The sequence below is a fragment of the Canis aureus genome, chromosome 6 (assembly GCF_053574225.1).
Source record: "Canis aureus isolate CA01 chromosome 6, VMU_Caureus_v.1.0, whole genome shotgun sequence".
NCBI lineage: Eukaryota > Metazoa > Chordata > Mammalia > Carnivora > Canidae > Canis > Canis aureus.
Window position 1 is genome coordinate 54,251,743 of NC_135616.1, and position 22,829 is coordinate 54,274,571.

General features: G+C 37.5%; 1 protein-coding gene across 7 annotated transcripts in view; it reads left to right on the plus strand.

The window, feature by feature from the left end:
- Nucleotides 1-22,829, plus strand: part of DNM3 (dynamin 3) — a 553,762-nt gene that overhangs the window by 241,929 nt on the left and 289,004 nt on the right. For 5 of the 7 annotated variants that reach the window (XM_077901675.1, XM_077901673.1, XM_077901677.1 and 2 more), the window contains 2 exons: nucleotides 8,474-8,525; nucleotides 9,337-9,366. In XM_077901675.1, coding sequence (XP_077757801.1) covers nucleotides 8,474-8,525; nucleotides 9,337-9,366 — 82 coding nt within the window. The remainder of the gene's footprint in view (nucleotides 1-8,473; nucleotides 8,526-9,336; nucleotides 9,367-22,829) is intronic. The other 2 variants (XM_077901674.1, XM_077901678.1) reach the window with 1 other exon arrangement.

Sequence of the window (22,829 nt, forward strand, 5' to 3'; positions counted from 1 at the left end):
TTGGACTTTTGTTTTTTGGGAGGAGGGGGTTTTGTTTTTGTTTTTGTTTTTGTTTTAATTACTGATTTGATTTCACTGCTGGTAATGAGTCTGTTCAAATTTTGTTTCTTTCTAATTCAATTTTGGAAGGTTGTACAGATTGTTGGCATTTAGTTTTCCATAATAGTCTCTTAGAATCTTTTCTATTTCTGTGGTGTGGGCTATTATTTTTCATTTCTGATTTTATTTATTTGAGATCTCTCCCTTTTCCTAATGAGTCTAACTAAAGGTTTATCCATTTTGTTGATTTTTTCAAGGAACCAACTTTTGGCTTCATTAATCTGTTTTATTGTTCTTTTAGTCTCGATTTCATTTTTTTCTGCTCTAGTTTTTTATTATTTTCTTCCGTCTATGGGCATTAGGCTCTGTTTTCCTTTTTTAGCTCCTATAGGTATAAGGTTAAGTTGCTTATTTGAATTTTTTTTTTTTGCTTCTTGAGGTAAGCCTGCTTTGCTATAATCGTCCCTCTTTGAACAACTTATGTTGCATCCCCAATATTTTGGACCACTGTGTTTTCATTTTCATTTCTCTCCATGTATTTTTTAATTTCCTCTTTGATTTCTTGGTTGACACATTCATTGTTTAGTAGCATGTTATTTAGCCTCCGTCTATTTCTGTTATTCTGTTATTTCTTTTCAGCACTTTTTTTGGGTGTGATTGACTTCTAGTTTCATACGATTGTGGTCAGAAAAGATCCATGATATGATTTCAATATTTTTTAATTTGTTGAACCTTGTTTTGTGGCCTAATATGTGATCTATTCTGGAGAATGTGTCATGTAGACTTGAATGTATTCCAGTGTTTTTGGATAGAATGTTCAAATTTATCTGTTAGACCCATTTATTTTTTTTTTTTTTAAGATTTTATTTATTCATGAGAGACACAGAAAGAGAGAGAGGCAAAGACACAGAGGGAGAAGCAGGCTCCATGCAGGGAGCCTGATGTGGGACTTGATCCTGGGACTCCAGGATCACGCCCTAGGCCAAAGGCAGGTGCTAAACTGCTGAGCCACCCAGGGATCCCTAGATCCATTTAGTTTAATGTGTCACTCAAAGATTCTATTTCTTTGTTAATATTCTGCCTGGAGCATCTATCCACTGATGTGAGTGGGGTGTTAAAGTTCCCTACTATTGTATTACTGTCAGTTTCTTCCTGAATGTCTGTTAATAGTTGCTTTATGTATTTAGTTCTTATGTTGGGTCTACAAATATTTACAACTGTTATATCCTCTTGTTGGATTTTTGCCTTTATCATTATGTAGTGTCCTTCTTTGTCTCTTATTTACAGTCTTTATTTTAAAGTCTATTTTGTCTGATAAAAATACTGCTATCCTATCTTTCTTTTTGCTTCCATTTACATGGTATATGCTTTTTCCATCCCTTCACTTTCAATTTACTTGTGCCTTTAGGTCTGAAATAAGTTTCTTATAGGTAGCCCATAGATGGGTCTTGCTTTTTTTTTTTTTTTAAATCCATCGGTCACACAATGTCTTTTGATTGGAGCATTTAGTCCATTTATATTCAAACTAATTATTGATTAGTATGTACTAATTGCCATTTTGTTACTTGTTTTCTGGTTGTTTTTGTAGTTCTCTGTTCCTTACTTCTTTTGCTCTCTTCCCTTGTGGTTTGATGGCTTTCTTTAGTGATATGCTTAGATTGCTTTCTCTTTATTTTTTGCATATGTATTATAGGTTTCTAATTTGCATCTGCCCTTACACTCATATATAACATCTTATGCATAAAGCAGTCTAAATTAAGTTGATGGTCACTTAAGTTTGAACTCATTCTAAAAGCACTAGTTTTCCTCCCCCTCCCATGTTTTATGTATATGATGTCATACTTTATCTCCTCTTATTTCATGAATCTCTTGACTGATTTTTTATAGATCTGATTTTACTGCCTTTGTGCTTTAACCTCCAACCTTGTTTTATGAGTGATTAATCTAATACTTTTATTATGTTTATATTTAACTGTGAAATTTTTTTCCTTTCACAATTTTCTTACTCCTGAGTATGGCCTTTTCTTTCCATTCAAGGGATTCCCTTTAATGTTTCTTGTAAGTCTGGTTTATTTGTGATGAACTCCTTTAACTTTTGTTGTCTGGGAAATTCTTTATCTCTCCTTCTATTCTGAATGATAGCCATACTGAGTAAAGTATGTTTGGTTGTAGTTTTTTTTTCTTTTCAGTACTTTGAATATATCATGCCACTCTCTTCTGGCTTGCAAAGTTTCTGCTGAAAAAAATCAGCTGAGCCTTACCGGGTTTCCCTTGTATGTAAATGTTTTCTTGGGGCAGCCCAGGTAGCTTAGTGGTTTAGTGCCGCCTTCAGCCCTGGGCCTGATCCTGGAGACCCAGGATCGAGTCCCATGTTGGGCTCCCTGCATGGAGCCTGCTTCTCCCTCTGCCTGTGTCTCTGCCTCTCTCTTTCTCTATGTCTCTCATGAATGAATAAATAAAATCTTTAAAAAAAAATGTTTTCTTTTCTCTTGCTGCTTTTAAACTTCTCTCTTTATCACTATTTTTTGCCATTTTAATTATTATGTGTCTTGAGGTGGACCTTCTTGGGTTGATTTTTATTGGAGGCTCTCTGTGCCTCCTGAAATCAGATACCTGTTTCCCTTCATAGATTAGGGAAGTTTAGAGCTATTAATTTTTAAAATAAATTTTCTCCTTCCTTTCTCTTTTCTCTTTCTGGGATCCCAAAATGCAAATATTATTATGCTTAATGAGTTCCCTTAACCTATTCTCATTTTTTATTATTCTTTTTTTTTTCTGTTCATTTTAGTTTCTTTCCAGTACTCTGTCTTCCAGCTTGCTGATCCATTCTTCTGCCTCCTCAACTGTACTTTTGATTCCTTTAGTGTATTTTTTATTTCATTTATTGAGTTCTTCATCTGATTGGTTCTTTTTTATATCTTCTATCTTTTTGTTGAAGGTCTCACTAGATCCTCCATTTTTTTTCTCAAGTCCAGTAGGTGTAATTACTTTGATTTTTTTTTTTTTTTTAATCAGGCATATTCTTGTCTTTGTTTCATTTAGCTCTGTTCCTGGTGATTTTGTCCTGTTCTTTCATTTGTGACGTATTCCTCTGTCTCCTCATTTTGTCTGTGTTTCTATGTATTAGGAAAAGCAGTTATGTCTCCTGGATCTTGAAAGTAGTAGTTTTATGAGGTAGAAGCCTGTGGTGCCCTGTTAGCACAACGTCTTCTGTTCAGCAGAACCAGGCACTCCAGAGGTGTCTCCTGTGTGGGTTTCATGTGCCCTAATATTGTGGCAGCCTTCTTTGCCTTCAGTCCAGTCAACTGCAATGGCTCACTTTACCTGTTGTGGGCAAGATTTGGTCCCTGTGCTGTTAAGGGGCCAGCCAGGGGTGCCTGTGGACTTGTAGTTGGGTGATGGGGCAGTCAGACCAGAGGCCTGTCCTCTCAGCCTGTTTGTTAGGGTTGCAAAGTGACCCCAAACTGCAGGGCTTTCTCTCTGTGCTGCCTCCCTGGAGGTTTTTATTGGTGGGTGGGGCTGGCAGTTAGACAAAGACCCCTTCCCCCATACCATTGGGACTGCAAATGTACTGATCAGCAGGGCACTCTCTACACTGTCAGTTGTAAGGCCAGGCTGCTAGGGCTGCAGTGGAGTTGGAGTGTGGTTATCTTCGTCTCTCACCAGGACAGGAGTCACTTTGGAGTGGTGCCAGTCCCTGTTGGGGCTGCTTGCAGGATGAGATGCAGTAGGAGCCACTTTGGGAGGACTCCTACAGAGTGGAGGGTTTTGGATGGGGTGAATTCACAAGAGAATGCAGGGGTGGGGTGCACAGTGTCAGCAAGGTAGGTGGAGCGTATTGGTTTCCAAGATGTCTGATCAAGATGTCAAGATCTAGGCTTGGGGTAGGGGTAGGCAGGTAGGAAGAAATGGCATTTTATAGCTCTTTTGTTCTTGGAGAACTCTCCTAAAGATCTCTGCCCCTCTAGCATGCATTCTGAAATTAGTAAATAAATCTCCTTCCCATAACCCCTTGTGCCTTTTCAAACTGCTGCTTCTATGCTGTATCTAGGTGGGATTGTTTGTTGTACTGTCTCATTAGGGGCAGGGATTCAGATTCTTATCTCTCTCCATAGCTCCCAGACTTGAGTCTGCCAATTTTTTAAGTTCCAGAGTTAAGTCTCACTGGTTGTAAAAAAACAAAACAAAACAAAACAAAAAAAACAACAAAAAAACAAAAACAAAAAAACCCAAAAAACTCACAAAGTTAAGTTCCAAGGGTTTGCAAAGCCAGCTGTTTTGGGGACTTATATTCCTCCTGTAGATCCCCTGTGCCTGGGATCCTTGGTATAAGGTCTTCTCTGTGCTTATGGAGTCCTTCGCATTTTTGCTTAGTCTCACCAGGAGTCTGGCTCCCCATGGCATCTTTGCCCCCTACATTTTTTGATGTGACGTCCTCTCTCTGATGAACTGTGGAAAGTCTATTCTGCCAGTCTTTGGGTTATTCTCTGCTGTGGTTGCACTGATGTGGCTGTTATCCAGGTGTGTTCCTTGGACCAAGTGAACTTGGGATCCTCCTACTCTGCTGTTTTCCCAGGAGTCCTCCCATTTTTAAATAAATATTTTGAAATGTTTTTAGTTCAATCATCACAGCATACATAAAAATTATTATAAAGAATGTTTTATAACTAGACAGTTTATTTTTTATTGTGTTGCTTATGTAGTAACTTCAAGTACTAAATACATCTTTAATAAGTATCTTTGTCTTTATGGAGCCAGTTGCTGTGAAAAGATTATTCTTTAGGTCAAAAGTAAAGTTAATTTAGGATTTGGGCTTTTTAAAAAAAGATTTATTGATGATTTATTTGAGAAAGAGAGAGAGAGAACATAAGCAGGAGGGGCAGAGGGAGTGGGAGAGAGAGAATCTGAAGCAAACTCTGTGATAAGCACCGAGCCCAACACAGGGCTTGATCTCACAACCCTGAAATCATGATCTAAGCTGAAACCAAGAGTCAGATGCTCAACCAACTGTGCCACCCAGGCACCCCATTTTTTAACACTAATACTGGATATTGGCTTATAAAATATATCTCTTTTTACTCCTACATATTCTTAGAATATGGTAGATCCTAAATATGATTATTTAGTAGATAAAGGTTCTGTCAGTGAAAAATCTCTTTATCTACTGTGTAGGTCATAAGCTTCTGAGAATAACTTTGCATCTCAAGTAATCTTGGATCTAAGGGGAACCTAAGAAATTAGTCTAATCCCTCACCCCTTGTCTCTGTCTGCACACATACACTCACTTTTAGATATGACACTGTGCTCTGTATGGCCATATTCTTTGCACAGAGAATTATCAACAGTCTCTAACTTTTGCTTTATGTTCTATTTTTCTCCTATGTGATTTTAAGGGGAATCTACACATAATTCAAGGGTCCCCTATAGTTTGCTTTAAACACCTGTGGGTCTATTATAGTTTGAAATTATCACCATTAGTAAGTGATTTATTTAAAAACATTTCCTCTTAAGAAAATCCTGAACAATTATGGTACTTGGAAATGTTGACCATAGCTGTGAAGGTGGCATGGTCACACTACAGTAGTAGCTGGTCCCAGCTCTTCCCTGAAGGGGCGGATCCTTCAGGCCCCAGAGGAAAAAAGCATGGCCAAGATCTGAAGCCTAAGAAGAGAAATACTTTAGATGCACTCCATGCTTCGAGGCGTTGTGGGCAGCGAGAGGGCAATGGGCACATCGACCCCTGGCCACAGCCTGACACAAACTTTATTGTATTTACAACCTCACCACAAAAACCCGAATAATGTAGATTTGGATTATGTAGAGAAATGGTTGGAGAGAGATGAATTTCATAGTGACTAAGAGAAGCAAGCATTTAACTAAAAACTAGGAAAATAACAAACAGGAAAGAAGGTCAGACCCTGATATTAGCAAATTGAAAAGCAAAACAAAAAATACACATAAAATGTCTTTAGTAATCAAATACTGTGTGCCCTTTTACCACTCATGCCTTCCTCAACCTCATTTGAATGTAGTATATGTTTCTTCCTGAGAGTGAAGAGAAGCAGCTTAAATACATCACAGTAGATTATAGGAGATTGCTATTTTGAACAGCTGTTCTAAATGTGTGATTTGTGATCTGCTACTGAACCACAATATCCCATCACTTTAAATGGCTGATTAATGACTTTAATCTACATTTTCTCTATTTTAAACTATTTCATCACTAAAACAGCTTCTAAAAACTATTAAACAACTAATGAGAGGGTCTGCTTTTCAGAATTACCACAATGACTTGTGATTTCTTGTATCAATAAGTGTTTACTCAAAGAAAGCCTTCATTCTTTTGAGATATAGAATAACATAGCACATAAATATCTGGGCTCTGGAGTTAAATTTTTGGGGTCATATCTAGCTCTTAATCCCTCTATGCTCATGTTGTAATGATACCAATCTCATTGGACTTCTTATTCAACAGATGCTTGTTGAAGCCAACTGGGTGCCACATAGTTTCTAGGCACTGGGGGCATGGAACAGACAAACCCTTTGCTCACAAGAGCTTATGTTGTAATGGAAGAAGACAGAAAATAATACACACAAAAATCAGTAAACTATATAGTATGTTTGAAGGCATAAAGTGCTATGGAGAAAAATAGAACAGTATAAAGAGGATGAGACTACTGGAAGGGAGGGATGCAATTTTGAATAGGGTCATCATGGTAGGTCTCATTGAAAAGATAAATTTGAAAAAAGACTTCAAAGAGGTGATGCTGAGAGCCATGCTGATGTATGGAGGATGCATATTCTAGACAAAGGGAATAGGTAGCATAAAGGTTTTGAGGTGGGAGCATGCTTGGCAGGTCCAAAAAAAAGAAAGGAGTCTGTGTGGCTGGACCTCTTCCATGAACAAGTTGGGGAGAGTAGATGGTTTAAAGAGGCAGAGGGTGGGAGGTCAGTTGAGTAGGGCCTATGGACCATGGTAAGGACTTTCACCCTGGGTAGAATAGTATTGCATAATAGTATAGAATGTTTTGAGCAGAATGGCAGAAAGCCCCTTTTTTTAAAAAAAGGATCACTTTGGCCTCTGTGTTAAGGATTGATGTTTGGGGGACAAGTGTGGAAGCAGAGACCAAAATAGGTGATCAAAACAATAAGATAACCATGGCTTGGACTAATGTGATAACAATTGGGAGTGGTAAAAAGATGTTGAATTTTATTTAATTAAGTAAATTAATTAATTTTTAAAAGATTTTACTTTTAAGTAAAAGTAAAGCCATCATGGGACTTGAATCTATAATCTCAAGATCAAGAGTCGGCATGCTCCACCAACTGAGCCAGCCAGGTGCCCCAAAATGTTGAATTTTAAATAAATTTTACTTTATTTTAAACATTTATTTATTTATTTATTTGAGAGAGAAAATAGGAGTATTAGTGGGGCAAAGGTAGAGAGAGAATCTCCAGCAGACTTCCCATTGAGCATGGAGCCCAATGTGGAGCTTGATCTAATGATCCCGAGATCATGACCTTAGCTGAAACCAAGAGTTGGACGCTTAACCAACCAAGCCACCAGTCACCTGAATTTTGAATACATTTAAAAAAGTAGAGTCAATAGCATTTGGTCATGATTGGATATGGAGTGTGAGAGAAAAAGAGGATTTTGGCTTAAGCACTTGGAAATATGGAATTGCCCCTGAGGAGGGGAAAACTGTGGTGGAGCAGGTTTTAGGAAGGAGATCACAAGTTCAGTTTTGGCCTATTACATTTGAGATGCCCATTAGACATCCAAGTGGAGAGGGTGAATTGTCCAAAACATTTATGAGTCTGGAGTTAGGGGATATAGGTCCAAGCTGGAGATCACTATGGGAACTGTCAGAATGTTGTGGAATTCAAAGCAGTGAGACTGGATAATAGCACGAGTTTGGGATCTGGAATCAGATGACTTGATACCACCACTTATTAGCTGAGGAACTTTGGGAAAGCCACTTTGCTTCTCTGTGACTCATTCTCTCCTCCTATAAAATGAGAAGAATAATAGTAACTACTTCATGGAGTTAAAATAAAAATTTAAATCAAAGTCACTAATACCTGTAAAACACTTAGAACATAACATACTCAATGAATGTGAACCGTTCATTTTCACTGCAGCTATTCTGTATACCTCCTAGAATACCCGAAGTCCTTGCACAGACTCATGTGATTAATGTGGCAATACAACTTTTTATCCTGTGATTTATGTTTATGGTTTGGTGTGGTTAATTGGTACTAATTCCCCTGAGCTGGTCTTGCTTCCAGACTTAAACTGGCCTGGATTTTTGGTATTTGCTCTGCCTGAGTTGTTGATACATTTTGAAAACCTGTATATATTTTAATATGTGTTACTTGTTCCAAAAAAAATCTCATGAGTTTCTTCAGCGATGGTCTCCTTTGCTTTTCTCAGTGCTCAACAGAGGAGCAGTCAGGTTCACAAGAAAAACACAATTGGAAATCAGGTAGGAATTTTTAGAATAATCAGTGCATGCCTGCCCCAGAGAATTGGAACTCAGTCGCTTGATTATTTTTTAATGCAAAATAATCGTGTGCAAACTTTGCTGAAAATGCAGCTTTTTGTTTTGTTTTTGCTTGTAAGGTTTTTGGAGTGTGTTGCATTTTATTTATTTATTTATTTTTGCTATTTTATGCACTTTATGATTTATTTTAGATAACTTTTCTGCTATTTGCTCTGCTTTTCACAATTGACTCTTTGTGTCCTACTTTGCTTGCTTATGTTACCCCTAAATTTGATTTAACATCAAATCTGTGAGTCAGTTCAAGGTTAAAATACGGTGAGTAGTTGCATGAGCTTCTGGTGCTGCTGACTAGTTCACACATTTGCACAGCTTGGTAACAGTGAAGGGACAGCTCATAAAGATGGCAGTTGTTGGATTGAATCTCTGCCACAAAAAATTCCTGTTGGTTAATGAAGATGTTAATTCCTAAGAAGATCTGATCTTTTAGGTTTTTGTGTTTTGGGCTGACCCGCTGTCTCTAACTAATAGCGCTCTGCAGAGATTGCATTAACTCTGACAGTTTGCTGTTTCTTTTATGTTTTATGTGATAATGAATATTTGTATTGTTATTTCTTTTCAAGTCAAAACAATGATGATTTTACGTTTTTTTTAAATTCAGAGGTACAATTATTGAACAAATTGAAACCTCTGCTCTAGAATTTTTTCCATTGTTTTGAAAGGAGAAGAGGTAATAACAGACTTTATTTTAAAAACTTTTTTCTGAACTAAAGCATATAATTCTTTGCTATTTCAGGGAACCAATCTTCCGCCTTCAAGGCAAATTGTACGAGCTAAGTTCTGTAAGCTTTACTGTTGCTTTTTCATTTAGCTTCCCAAGGGCACAGTTTGTCTTTAACTGATTAACTCAACTAGCGCTTGCTACTAATTTTTTTAAACTTAGGTTGTCTTGTCCGTAACACTGTATCATTGAAATAAAAATCCTCTTAAGAGGGTTCATCCCTTCACTGCTAATAACTTGCTGTGATTGAAAGGTATGAACTAGTTAACTCTAAAATGCTATAATAATAAACCCTTAACATTGTGGGTGCTTTGATATTTCTCTAATTTTAATGGGCCTTAAAATAATTAAAATCATTAATGATCTTCATCTCTGTCTCTTTGTGCTATGTTGTTATGAGGCATAAGCCTTTCTCTACAACTTGTATAATCATATTTCCAATAAATGTAGTTGGTGCTTCTAAAAGGTGGGTGAATATTAAACATCTGATTTTGTTGTATATGTTGATAAGCCTACTCAATTATATGTATTCATTAAAAAATAAAACAAAACCAAAATCACATCGATTGTTATCTTATATGCCTTTAAAGTTGAATCTTTTAAAACCAGATATCCTATCTTCATTTTATGGAAGTGTAGAGATACTATAAAATTACTGGCATAGGCATTAAACAACAACAACATTACGCTCCCATTTGTACCACAGATGAAGCAGCCCTAAAGTCTTTTTTCATTTGTGCTCAAGTTGAGAATGAGATTGGAGCCTGGGCCAATTATTTGCCCCTGACGTTTTGGAAGAAAGACTTTGGAACTAGACATTACTGGGTTCAAATTCTGCTCTGTCACTTAGTAGCACTGGGACCTGGGACAAACTGAACCTGAGTTGTATGATGAAAAGAATAGAAAAGAAGAATAAAAAATATATCTGTAGGATGATTGTGAGAATTAGAAGTAATTTCCATAAAGAGGTTTGCATCTGGGTACTGGATGTGTGCCCTGCAAACAGTATTTCCCTTGCTTTCAGCAGGCAGGTGCTGTTCTTGAAACTTTCGGAATAAAAATATAAAAATGTAAGAAAATTACAAAAGTTATCAAATGAGAACAATGAAACGTTTGGGGAAATTAGAAGCTTTGGCAAATTATTCTGAAGATTGCAATGCCCAGATTAAGGCTTGATGTGTCATGGATTTATACATAAAACTTTCTTCATGATCGGAAGCTCTAGCTCATAGAAGTTTATATTTATTGGAAAAGCAATAGTATAGTGGCATGAATGCATATTTTAAAACCAATCTGAAAGGAAATTCAGAACAGTTTTCGATTATATATTGCTTCCAAATGCTGAAATAATGCTAATTGTGTTTCTGTGACTTTACTTTCATTGAGTACTTCAAAGCCCACACAGTATGGAAGTCTTTAATTCAAGATAATAGAATTGGGTGAGTCTTATAACAGAATATAGATCCCTACCCAAAACACTTGGGGCCAGCTGTGCCATTAATGTCAGAATTTTTTGGATTTTAGAAGAAAAGTATATTTTTGAATTTTAGAAGAAAAATATATTGCATATATCCTATATTACCCAATATTCATGTGGGGTCAAGAGTCAGCACCCTTTAATTAAACACGTTATGTTTCTTCATTAAAGCAAATGAACAATCATCACACTAAGTGGATTAAATGAGAGATAAACATTTTCATATCAGGTTATATTTTGCTGCTAAATTTTTGTTTTGTTTTGTTTATTTGTTTTACTTTTCTATTTTAAATGTTTTTAGAGAAGGAAAGAGAGAGAGAGAGAGAGAGAGAGAGGCAGGGGAGGGGCAGATCAGAGGGAGAAAGAGAATCTTAAGCAAGCTCCAGGCCCAGTGCAGAGCACAACACAGGGCTTGATCTCACCACTCTGAGATCATGACCTGAGCTGAAATCAGGAGTTGCTGCTTAACTGACTCAGCCACCTAGGTGCCCCTATTTGTTTTAAACAAAAACCTTTTGGACACCTGGGTGGCTCAGTGGTTGAATGTCTGCCTTCAGCTCAGGTTGTGATCCCGGGGTCCTGGGATTGAGTCCTGCATCAGGCTCCCTGTGGGGAGCCTGCTTCTCCCTCTGCCTATGTCTCTGCCTGTCTCTATGTGTCTCTCATGAATAAATAAATAAAATCTTAAAAAAATTTTTAAAACCCCCCAAACCTTTTACTTTGCAAGTAAGGGGTTATGAACCTAAATATCTTATATTCCAGGATCAAGTTCTGTAATTACAGGCAGTACAGTATATTTTAGAAAATCTTTTATTACTTTTTGCTACTTAGCAGAAACGAACCATACCTATTTGAAATCATTTTCTTTACGAATCTGAATGTCTGAGGTTGGTTTGAAGTTTTTGCCGATTAAGAAGCTCAAAGCCAGGGACCCTTGGAGCCCAGACTGTTAACTGATGCTGCTTTTTATGGTTGGTGGGGCTGAAATACCCTGTGCTATGATGGTTCATCCATTGTGATATTCCCTTTGGGCTCCTGGTTATAAAAGATCCTGCTGTACAGAGTCTGCTCTGAAATATTTTAGAAGGATTTAAGGAAAGCAAAACCCCTCTTTAAAGACTATCTTGTTCATTTATGGCTGCCCAGAAATTTGTTGGCTTGAAATTTCCACAAGTTGATGTCAACATTTATACAAAAAAATGTGAGCACACGATTAGCTTAAAGTTACACTGCCCGATAATTTAAATGCAACCTTAATTCATCCCTTCACTCATCAGTTAAGTATTCAAAACCTAAGAGTATAAAAAACTGTGGTAGATGTTTAGAACTGAAAGATGAATAATTCATGGGTCCTATCCTCAGGGACCTCACAGCCCATGGGGGATGATGGTAAGTAAACAAACTGAAGTCTACCTCTTTTTTTTTTTCAAGGCAACTTTCTTCTGGTCCTTCAGGTCACATTGAAATGTCACTTCGGGAATATACTGGCCCTGACCATTAGATCTAAAATCACCTTCCCTCTCTTGTGTCTTGACATTATCTATTATCTTCTTATGTTGTTAATTATTTTTTCATCTTCCTTCACTAGGGCCTCAGCTCTACTGAAGCTTTTTTTTTTTTTTTTTTTTTTTTTTTTTGTGATGCTGAAAGCCATGGAGTATCATTGTAAGGTTTCAAGTACAATCATAAATTTTAGCAAGATGAGTCTGCCTGTATGTAAAAGGTTTTGAAGGGAGGACAAGGTTAGAAAAAGGAGATGAGTTAGGAGGCTGTTGCAGACAAGAGATTATGGTGATCTGGGCTTGGTGTTTGTGCTGGATTTGAGGAGAAGCTGATGCACTGAGGAGGATTTGTGATGAACTGGATGTTGGGGAGAGGACTTGTCATCATCAGCAATGCTGTTTAGATATCTGATTTAGGACAGGTGAGATAATGGTGCTCTCCATGGAGAAGGAATTATAGTGAGAAACTCAGATTTGGATTCAGTTAGGAAGGGTAGATATGTTGAATATGAGTTACTGTGGGAGAAGGAAGTAAAAGTGTCCAGAGAGTTGTTGGATAAAAGTGTCTAGAGTTGAGAAGAGACAGAGAACTATTTATCTCAAAGGTAGTAGGAAGCCATTGAACAGTTTTTAGGGAAGGGATATCATCTGATTTGTATGGTGGAAAGATGTGTGTCGGCCATATGGGATGATTTGGAGGAGTAAAACTAGAAATGTAGAAATTGGTGAAGATGTTTTTGAAATGATTCAGGTAAAATACAAATGTTGGTAGCAACTGGCATGTAGACAGGAAAGATCCAAAATACATTTAGAGGGTAGGAAGAGTTATAAATAGTTGTGGAATTGGGAGAAGGGAGTTCTCTTTCCAGGCAATGGCTCAGGACATACCCTGACAAAGGGAGTGCAGGGGAAGAAGAAGCAGATTTTAGGGGAAAAGGTGATGATTTCGGTTTCAGATACATTTTTTGGTGCCTATTGGAGATGTCAATAGGGTTAAATTTCAAGACTTGTCTGGACTGGAAATATGTTTTACAGCTCTCAGTGTATACGTGGTAGTTGAAATCATGGAAGTAGATGAAATTGCCTCCAGTGGATAAAAGCATGGAAGAAAATACAGGATTTAAAGGCTAATGGAGAAATAAAGAGTTGGGGCAGAATGAGAAACTGAGAAGGAATCTAAGGAGTAAAAGAGAGGTAGGCAGACTTGGAAAACGGTATGGTGAGAGCCAACAGAAGAGATCGGTTCAAGGAGCGGGGGGGCGGAATGACCAGTTAATATTGAATGTTTCCTAGAGATCAAGAATCATTGGGGAAGTTGTCAAAATAAGTGGACTGGTAGGAGGTCCTGTGAGGTGCTGGGGGTCACCTGAGTCATTACCAGTCCTTTTGGTCTTGTGAATGACTCTTCTACTCTATAGCTAAAAGGTAGCGTTACTTTTGTACCTTTCAGCTAAAATAAAGCTGAGAAACCAGACAATGGAATTGAGCTGAGATGAGTTTTTTCCAGGGAGGCAGCAAATGTAGTCAAGGGAACAGAAGGGAAATTTTGAGAAGATAGGTTGAAATAAAGGATTGTATAATCTCATATGAATAGTTTTGATTGCTGTATTAGTTAGGAAACGTTAACCAAATATCAAACAATCCCAGAGTTTCAGTTCAATCCCAATTCCACCCCAGAGGTCAACTCCATAACTTAACAAACAACAATTTAATTCAGTGAAGGTCACTGAGGTGCTGGTGGTAGGAGGTGGGGGGCATCCCGCTTTACATGGTTGGCCATGGACTTTAGAATCCTCTTTATTCTTCCAGCAGATGGGGAAGAGGAATAAGCCTGAGTGAAGGAAGTTTTTAAGGACAAGCCTGAAAGTGTCACACATTTTTTGCATTTCCATTCCATTGATTGATCAGAAGTCAATCATTTGGCCTTGGGGAAACAGAAACAAACAAAGGCCTTGGCCTTGGGGAAATATAATCTGAACTTGTGCCCAGAATAAAAAAAAAGACAAAAGATGGACTGAGAATGGAAAGGAAATGAGCAAGCCAGAGGAATGAAGAGTTTACTGAAATTGGAGAAAGAGTGTACAGCAGTCCCCTTTTATCTGTGGGGGACCCACTCCAAGAGCCCCGATGAATGCCTGACATTATGTGTAGTACCAAACCCTACGTATATGTGTTTTTTCTATACATACCTGTGATGAAGTTTAATTTATAAATTAGGCACAGCAAGAGAATAACAATAAGTAATAAATTAGAATAATTATAGCAATATACCATAATAAAAGTTGTGTGAATGTGGTCTCTCTTGAAATATCTTACTATACTGTAGTCATCCTTCCTGTGATGATGTGGGATGATAAAATGCCTCTGTGATGAGAAGTGAGGTGAATGACACAGGCACCATGGTATAGCATGAGAAGGAGGCTCATCTGCTTCTGGGCTGCAGTTGACAGTGGATAACCAAAACCACAGAAAGCAAAACCTCAGATAAAAGGAAACTAACATACCAGGATGATGAGGAAAAGGTGGTAGGATTGGAGGGTGACGTCAGGGAGTGGGATGTTGTATCTCAAGGCTGGCAAGAGAATGCCCCTGGAAGTCACAGGGGTTATTAGAATAAGAAGGAGCAGATATTTGGAGAAGGAGAATGACAAATGATAACTGTGGATATTGGTAGAATATTGTTTGTCCTCAGAAGCCATGGGCAGCTGAAGAGAAATGGGGATAAAATTTCTGAGATTTAAGGCCTAGGATATATTGAAGCCAGGAGGATTACATGGCTGATAATTCATTCCTTTAGTTATCAGAATCTAGGGCAGGAAGGCACAGCTGACATGCTCACTGGCCCAGACTGCATCGAACTGTAATTGTAAAATTAGGAAGAATTTTTCTTTAGGCAGGGAACAGAGCAGGTGCTTGCAGGAGCCTGAATATTAGAGTACCTCCTAGTCCTGGGCCTGTTTGTTTTGTTTTTCACCAATGTGCCTTCTATTGCTAACTTGAGATTGGAGTATGAAATTCAGCTTTCCCAAACTTACAGGTCTCCACATTATTTGGATTCCCAAATTTCTTGAATTGTTGGCTACAAGCAGAGAGGACCTTTCTCATCAAAACAGGTTTTTTTTTCCTCCCTACCTTCTTGAAAGCTAGTCTCTTTTCTGTAGGACCCCCTACAGGTCTCAAAAGATTATCAACACACCCCAACATCCGGAAATTGTCCTACCAAGTTACCTAGTTATTCAGCCTCTGTAAGTACATGGTTTGGGACCAATATTAAAAGAGGTGAGAGTTTACTTGGCTAATTTATAACTGGTTAGGAAGTTTGCCAACTTCCTGGGCTACAGCAGAGGGCGCTGCCCATCCCTCTCTCTTCCCTGGTCAGTTTAGCTAATTCTACCTTTGGGATCTGACACTCAACTCCCATACTCACCTGACTTCCTGGTACTGTTACCTAGATGAGTATTCTTTCAGGTGTAAATTTCAGAAAGCTTAACTTACACGACCTTGGGGAAAAAAGTGAATTAATTAGTTTACATGTTTGAATATTTCGGAAATAAGGTACCCGTGGTTCAAACTGTTGGAATGAACCATGATGAACTGGCTGAACTCTTTCCTTTTTTACTTTTGCTTCTTTGCTGTTGGCTCTGCTCTTGGGCCTCAAAGGACTGCAGTATGACAGCTATCAGCCTCCAGGGGATTTCCTACTTTGTCCAGCAGAAATAAATGAATCTTCCTCCCAGAAGTTTCAGAAAGACTCCTGAAGTTCACTCTGATTGATCAGGTGTGGATCTGTGCTCATTCGTGGGCCAATCCCTGGTTCCACAGGATGAAGTATACTGATTGGCTCGGGGCCAGATCACACGACCTAAGGAGTAGGGCTGGGCTGGGCTCCTCTGACAACAGTCTGAACTATTGTTGAAAGAAGAGGGAGTAGACCCTGGAGGATGTGTATTAGAGATGATGGCTGCAGGTACTTGCTGAGCATTGTTTGTCTTCACAACAATTTCATTTGGATAATAGGATTCTTAGGTATATTTTCTTCTTAAAGAAATATAACATGGTTAATACCACATTATTAAAACCCTATGGTTTATTTACTGATTAATGTTTTTTTTTTTTTTTTTTCCCAGTTCATCCTCTGATTTTCTCTCCCCCTTCATTTTCCTCTTTCTTTCCAAAAAACATTTCTGTTGACTGTATTGAGAGGTAGTATAATGCAGTGGTTCTTCAGAGCTAGAACTCTGAAGCCACTGTGTGTGGCCAGGAGCAAATATTTAACTTCCTGTTCCTCAGGTTTCTAAATAAGGTGATAAAAAATAGTAACTGCTTTATGAGGTTTTTGTAAGTATTAAATGAGATAATACAAGTTAGGTACCTACAGCAGGGCTTGGCCGATAGTAAGCCCTATATAAAGTGCTTGTTATTATTATTGTTATTGCTGTATATTTGTATTATTTTGCTTGTCTTTAAGAAAGATAGTTAAGGGAGATCCCTGGATGGCTCAGAGGTTCGGCCCAGGGCGTGGTCTTGGAGTCCGGGAATCCAGTCCTACATCAGGCTCCCTGCATGGAGCCTGCCTCTCTCTCTGCCTATGTCTCTGCCTTTCTCTCTCTGTGTCTCTCATGAATAAATAAATAAAAAAAAAATCTTTAAAAAAAAGAAAGAAAGATAGTTAAAATAATTGCTTTTATTTTCTAATTGAGCCTTCTCCTCCTTTGGAAATGGGAAGATTGCTACAAAGCAACAATGAATTCTGCATATCCATATGGTTTGTGGATTAATTTTTGAAGACAGCTTTCTGAGTGCAGAACAAGAAAGATACCCTCCGCCCCAATATTCTAATAAGCAGTTCAATGTATTTTTGAATATATATTATAAATTTTTAGAACCAGTTAGATTTCTTCATCAAGTTCTTTTAATTAAAAGTACTTTAAAAAACATTATTTGTAGGAAGAATTTAATTTTTGCTCTCTGTTGATCTTCAAGGTAGCCAGTTTAAATGAAAACCCTGTCAATGTTATACTGGTGTTTCAGTGCTTTTTTTTGTATTTTTAGAAGAAGTAACTTAATAATTAAAAATTATCAAAGATTTGTGGCAAGATACAATATATAGTTTTATATATACAATATATATTTTTACGACTATATGGTGCTTCTCTGTATTTATTATATATTATATAGATGCCCCTTATTATCAAAGAAATGTAAATGTAATTTTTATTAGATATAATAGATTGCATTTTAGGAAACATTTCTAAAATTGTGCAGTTCAAGCCAGTAGGAATCTAACTTGTCATGCCAATACATGCATATATCACAGCTGCTTTAGCATGTATCATGTATAATAAGATCTGTTGTGACTAGGTGTGTTTCTATCCTTTAAGGGAATACAGTGTTGTTTGTTGCCACTTAGTCTGTTATTTAAATTTTTAGGTGTATAAACTTATTCTGAGACTGCCCTTTTCTTTGGCGTATTAGTTTTCTAGGGCTGCTGTAGCAAAGTACCAGAAATCGAGTGACTTAAAACAAGAGAAATATATTCTCTCACAGTTCTGGAAGGCTAGAAGTCTGAAATCAAAGTGTCTTTAGGGTCATGTTCCCTGTGAAGGTTCTAGAAGTGAATCTTTCTTGCCTCTTCCTGGCGGCTGGTGGCTCCCGGCACTCCTTGGTTTGTGGCAGGCTGACTCCAGTCTGAGCATCATCTTATGGCTACTTACTCTCTGTATGTGTCTATTTCTGTGCCCCCTCCTCTTCTTCTAGGGATACCAGTCATTGGATTTGGAACCCACTCTAAATCATTATGGTTTCACCTTAACTAATTATATCTGCAAAGATCCTATTTCCAAATAAAGTCACATTCCGAGGTTCCAGATGGATGTGAATTTTGGGAGACAGTATTCAGCTCACTACACTTTGGCCCCTTACAAATTTTTTTCTTTTTCTTCTTTCTTTTTTTTTTAATGGCTTATTATAATAAGATTTTTACCTGGGATTTAGCTATACAGGATGCTGAACTTTAATCGTTTATTAAAGTAAGAATTTTATAATTGGACCATGGGAGCTTTAAAAGGCTATTTTCTTTATTATTCTGTTTTGAGAAAATAATAACCTTGTGTACTACTCCTATCAGTTCTGTAGAAATCATGACAGTTAACACGGACTAGTTAACAGTGTTTCATGTATTTCACACGTTAGCTCATTAACTCCTCCCAACAACCCCCTGAGGTAGGTGCCCTGATCATCTCAGTTTTACAGATAAGCTGAGGCATGGAAAGGCCAAATAGCATGTCCAGACTTAGAGTTTCTAAATGACAGCATCATGATTCAAATCCAGGTGATTTGATTTTAGTTTTTGTTCCTTTAATTATAGTGTTTAGCCACTGCTTCTAACAGTTTAAATTGTAAATTGCATCAGGAATCTCAGTTTCCATTATAGCTGAAATCCATTCACTGTTAGTTTTATTTATACCTTAAATTTGTTATTAATCTAAAGGTGATCGATCCTGAATAGAATGAACTTAGATTTGTATACATTAATCTGATTGTGGTAGTCAGTTTGGGCTGCTGTAACAAAATACCGTAGACTGGGTGACTTAAACAGCAAAAATTTATTTTTCAAGTTATGGAGGTTAGAATTCTGAGGCCAAGGTGCCATTGTGGTTGAGTTTTTGGTGAGGGCTCTCTTTCTGGTTATGTTCTCACATGCCCTTCCTTGGTACATGAAGAGAGATGGTTCGATCCTGTGTCTCCTCCTCTTTTTTTAAATTATTTTTAAAAAGTAGGCTCCATACCCAAATGGGGCTTGATCTCATGGCCCTGAGATAAAGAATCATATGCTCTACCAACTGAGCCAGCCAGGCACCCTTTTCTTCCTCTTTTTATAAGGGTATTATTAATATCATCATGGGAGGACCACCCTTATGACCTTATCTTACCCTAATTACCTCCTAAGGCCCCACCTTCTAATACCATCCCATTAGAGGTTATGGTTTCAATATATATATTTGGGGGGAATACTAATGTTCACTTTATAGCACTGATTAAAAATGAAAAACTATAATAGCTGTTAGAATGTGTTTCCTTTTTTCCCCTCAATTCTAAGAAAATATCTCCAGAACTTAGAAGTAGTTTATAAATAAATTCAATGATTTTTATTTTAATAAAATAGACAATGGAATCTGTGAAAACCACACTGAGTGAAATGTATGGCCTGCTAATTTGTTCTGGATCTTTAAAAATCTAGACTTTTATTTGGAATAGCATTTAATGTATGCCTCATAGGTTTTTTTCTAGAAAATATGCAGATGCCCTTACTGTATTCTTACAATTAAGTAAGAAGTTACAATTACAATTAAGTAATTAAGTTACATCTTAATTGAAGGTTTAGGGCTTAAAATAGTGAGGAGAAAAACCTATCTATTCAGAATTACCTTGAAAAATGCCTTCAGTGGGCAGAATGTAGCCTCACATTTCAGCTGTGGTCTTTTCTTGGGGACAGTAGAGGCATGATCTTGTTTCTCCAGGGCAAAGGGCACTTGGGCAAACTAAGGGCTTCTCCTCATTCCTCTCTCCTGCTAGCTGTCTCACAGCCACCCATTCCCTCCCTCTGTCTCTTTTATCCTCTGCCTTTCTCCCTCCCCCACCCCCCTTTTTTTAAAGAAAGCTTGATGTGTTTGATTCCCAGTAAGTTAAACACCTGGTTGATTTGAATTCTCTGGAATTTTTATAACATTTAAACATTTTATTTTCTCTCACTATTATTAACCACCATAATTTTGGATCTGAATGTTCCCCTGAATTAACAGATAAATGACATCTTAGCGTCTTCCTGTTTATGACTCTTTTCAATGTTTATGGACATTGGGATTGTATCATTTCCTTGGTTCTGAATGAGTGGCTCTCACTGTTTTCATTTCCACTTCTTTAATCATCATTCCACATCTCAGAGAAGTTTCCATTTTATTTTCCTACATAGGCACCTAAGTGGTAGAGGGATTCTACAATGTGGCTACTTCAGCCAACACCAAAAGTTGCTGGTTTTCTTCCTCAGCCAAGCCTGTGATAGACCCACCCTGGCTGCCCAGCCACCCCACCTCTCATCCCTTACTGCTCCTGATTCCAGGCCAGGGGAGTACCAGTGCTTAGCTCCTGATGTCTCACCCCCTTCTCCTGCAGCTTCATTGCATAAGGCTGCTCACATTCCCATTCCTCACCAGTGAGCTCATCATCTTGTCCCTTGGCCACAGAGACTTTTTAAGTAGTTTGTCAGGATAGAGTAATTACTCTAACAAGGCAGAAATTGCTCCACAAGGGTTTTTTTTGTTGTTGTTCAAGCCTTCTCTTATGTATACTCCATAGCTATCTTTTTTTTAAGATTTATCTGAGAGAGAGAGAGAGAGAGAGAGAGAGTAAGGGAGGGGCAAAGGGAGAGAGAGAATCCCAGAAGACTCCCCGCTGAGCTGAAATCAAGGGTTGGACAGTCAGTTGACTGAGCCACCAGGGGCCCCGATAGCTAATTTAGCACAAATTTTCAAAGTAGTATATGACTTTGAAGCCATAGTTTTCACTTGTTACATAAGATATATATGAACACGTTTCAGATATACCTTTGACTCTTACCCCATCCACTCATCTCCATAGCTATAACCTCTCTTAGCATTTTAGAGTACATATACTTACATATACACACACACACCCAAACACACACACACATGGTTTGTGATTTTAAAAAATAAAAGTGGTCACAAATGTTGTACATATTTTACCCTATAGTTATAAGCTCCACAAAGGCAAGGACTTTTGTCTCTTTTGTTCATTGATGGGTCTGAAATACTTAGAACCTGGTGTATAGTAGATGCTTAGCAAATATATTTGAAATTTAACTTTGTCCACTTAATGATTTGTCTTAGAGATTTTTCCATGTAAACACACTGACAGGAGTCAACTAAACTTCTTTTACTGGTATCTAGTATTATTGTATATTACACAGTGTAGATATGCCATTGTTAATTTAATGATTACCCTGAGGATAGGCTTGTTTTGTTTCTAGTTTTTCCTGAAACAGCTGAACCAGTTTATAGACCCTACAACTACATATGTGAGTACTTGAATTCTCAGCACTGGATAATTATATTTTATCTAATTTTGGATAATTTGATGAAAATAATAATGTATTATTTGATTTGCATTTCACTTATTGCAAGTTATGCAGCCTTCAAAATATTTAAGAGACAGGGCACCTGGTTGGCTCATTTGGTAGAGCATGTAACTCTTGATCTTGAGGTTGTGAGTCTGAGCCCCATGTTGGTTGTAGAGATTACTTAAAAAAAATCTTTAAAGAAATAGATGAAATAGGGATCCCTGGGTGGCGCAGCGGTTTGGCGCCTGCCTTTGGCCCGGGGCACGATCCTGGAGACCCGGGATCGAATCCCACGTCGGGCTCCCGGTGCATGGAGCCTGCTTCTCCCTCTGCCTATGTCTCTGCCTCTCTCTCTCTCTCTCTCTCTGTGACTATCATAAATAAATAAAAATTAAAAAAAAAAATCCCAACCTTTAAAAAAAAAAAAAGAAATAGATGAAATAGTTAATAGACATTTATATCCCCTGTCCTATGAAATAAATATCTGATTGTATCTCTTTGCCCATTTTGAAGGGACTGTTACATTATTTTCTTATTGACTTTAAGATTTTTTTAATAGTTTGGATATTGTGTATTATAAGTAGTGCAAGTATTTTCTGCTTATCTGTCACTTTATCTTTATTGTATATCACAAAACAAAAAGTTATAATTTTGATCTAGGCATATTTTTTCAATTTTTGTGGCATTTATATTTTATCATGCTATGATAGTTTTAAGGTTTTTATACTTAGCTATATGAAAAAGAAATTATTTTCCTGCTGCTCACATATTTCTATCCTTTAAATCTCAGTCATTTATATCTGTAATTTACTAGTGAGAGAAATATTTTTATGTGTATTGATCACTAGTATTCTTTTTTCTGAATGAACTGTTCATGCCTTGGCTTATATTCTCTTTGAAAATTTTTATACTTGATTCGTCGCAGAATTTTTATGCAGTTATATCAATCATTTGTTATATTTATTAAATGTTTTTCCCATTAACTTTTGTACATTTTAATTTTACTTACAAGGTTTTTGAGGTCGTTTAAAAACATATTTTGTAGGGATCCCTGGGTGGCGCAGCGGTTTAGCGCCTGCCTTTGGCCCAGGGCGCGATCCTGGAGACCCGGGATCGCATCCCATATCGGGCTCCCGGTGTATGGAGCCTGCTTCTCCCTCTGCCTGTGTCTCTGCCTCTCTCTCTCTCTGTGACTATCATACATAAATAAATAAAAATTAAAAAAAAAAAAAAAACATATTTTGTAGTAATATCTGTTGCTCTTTTTATCTAATTTTTTTTTCTACTGCCTTTGTGGTTAGGAAGGTGGGGTCCACCTCAAGAACAATTAAATATTCACCCATTTATTTATAGATTTTTACGAATCCATTATTGACATTTGTCTCTGTAATCC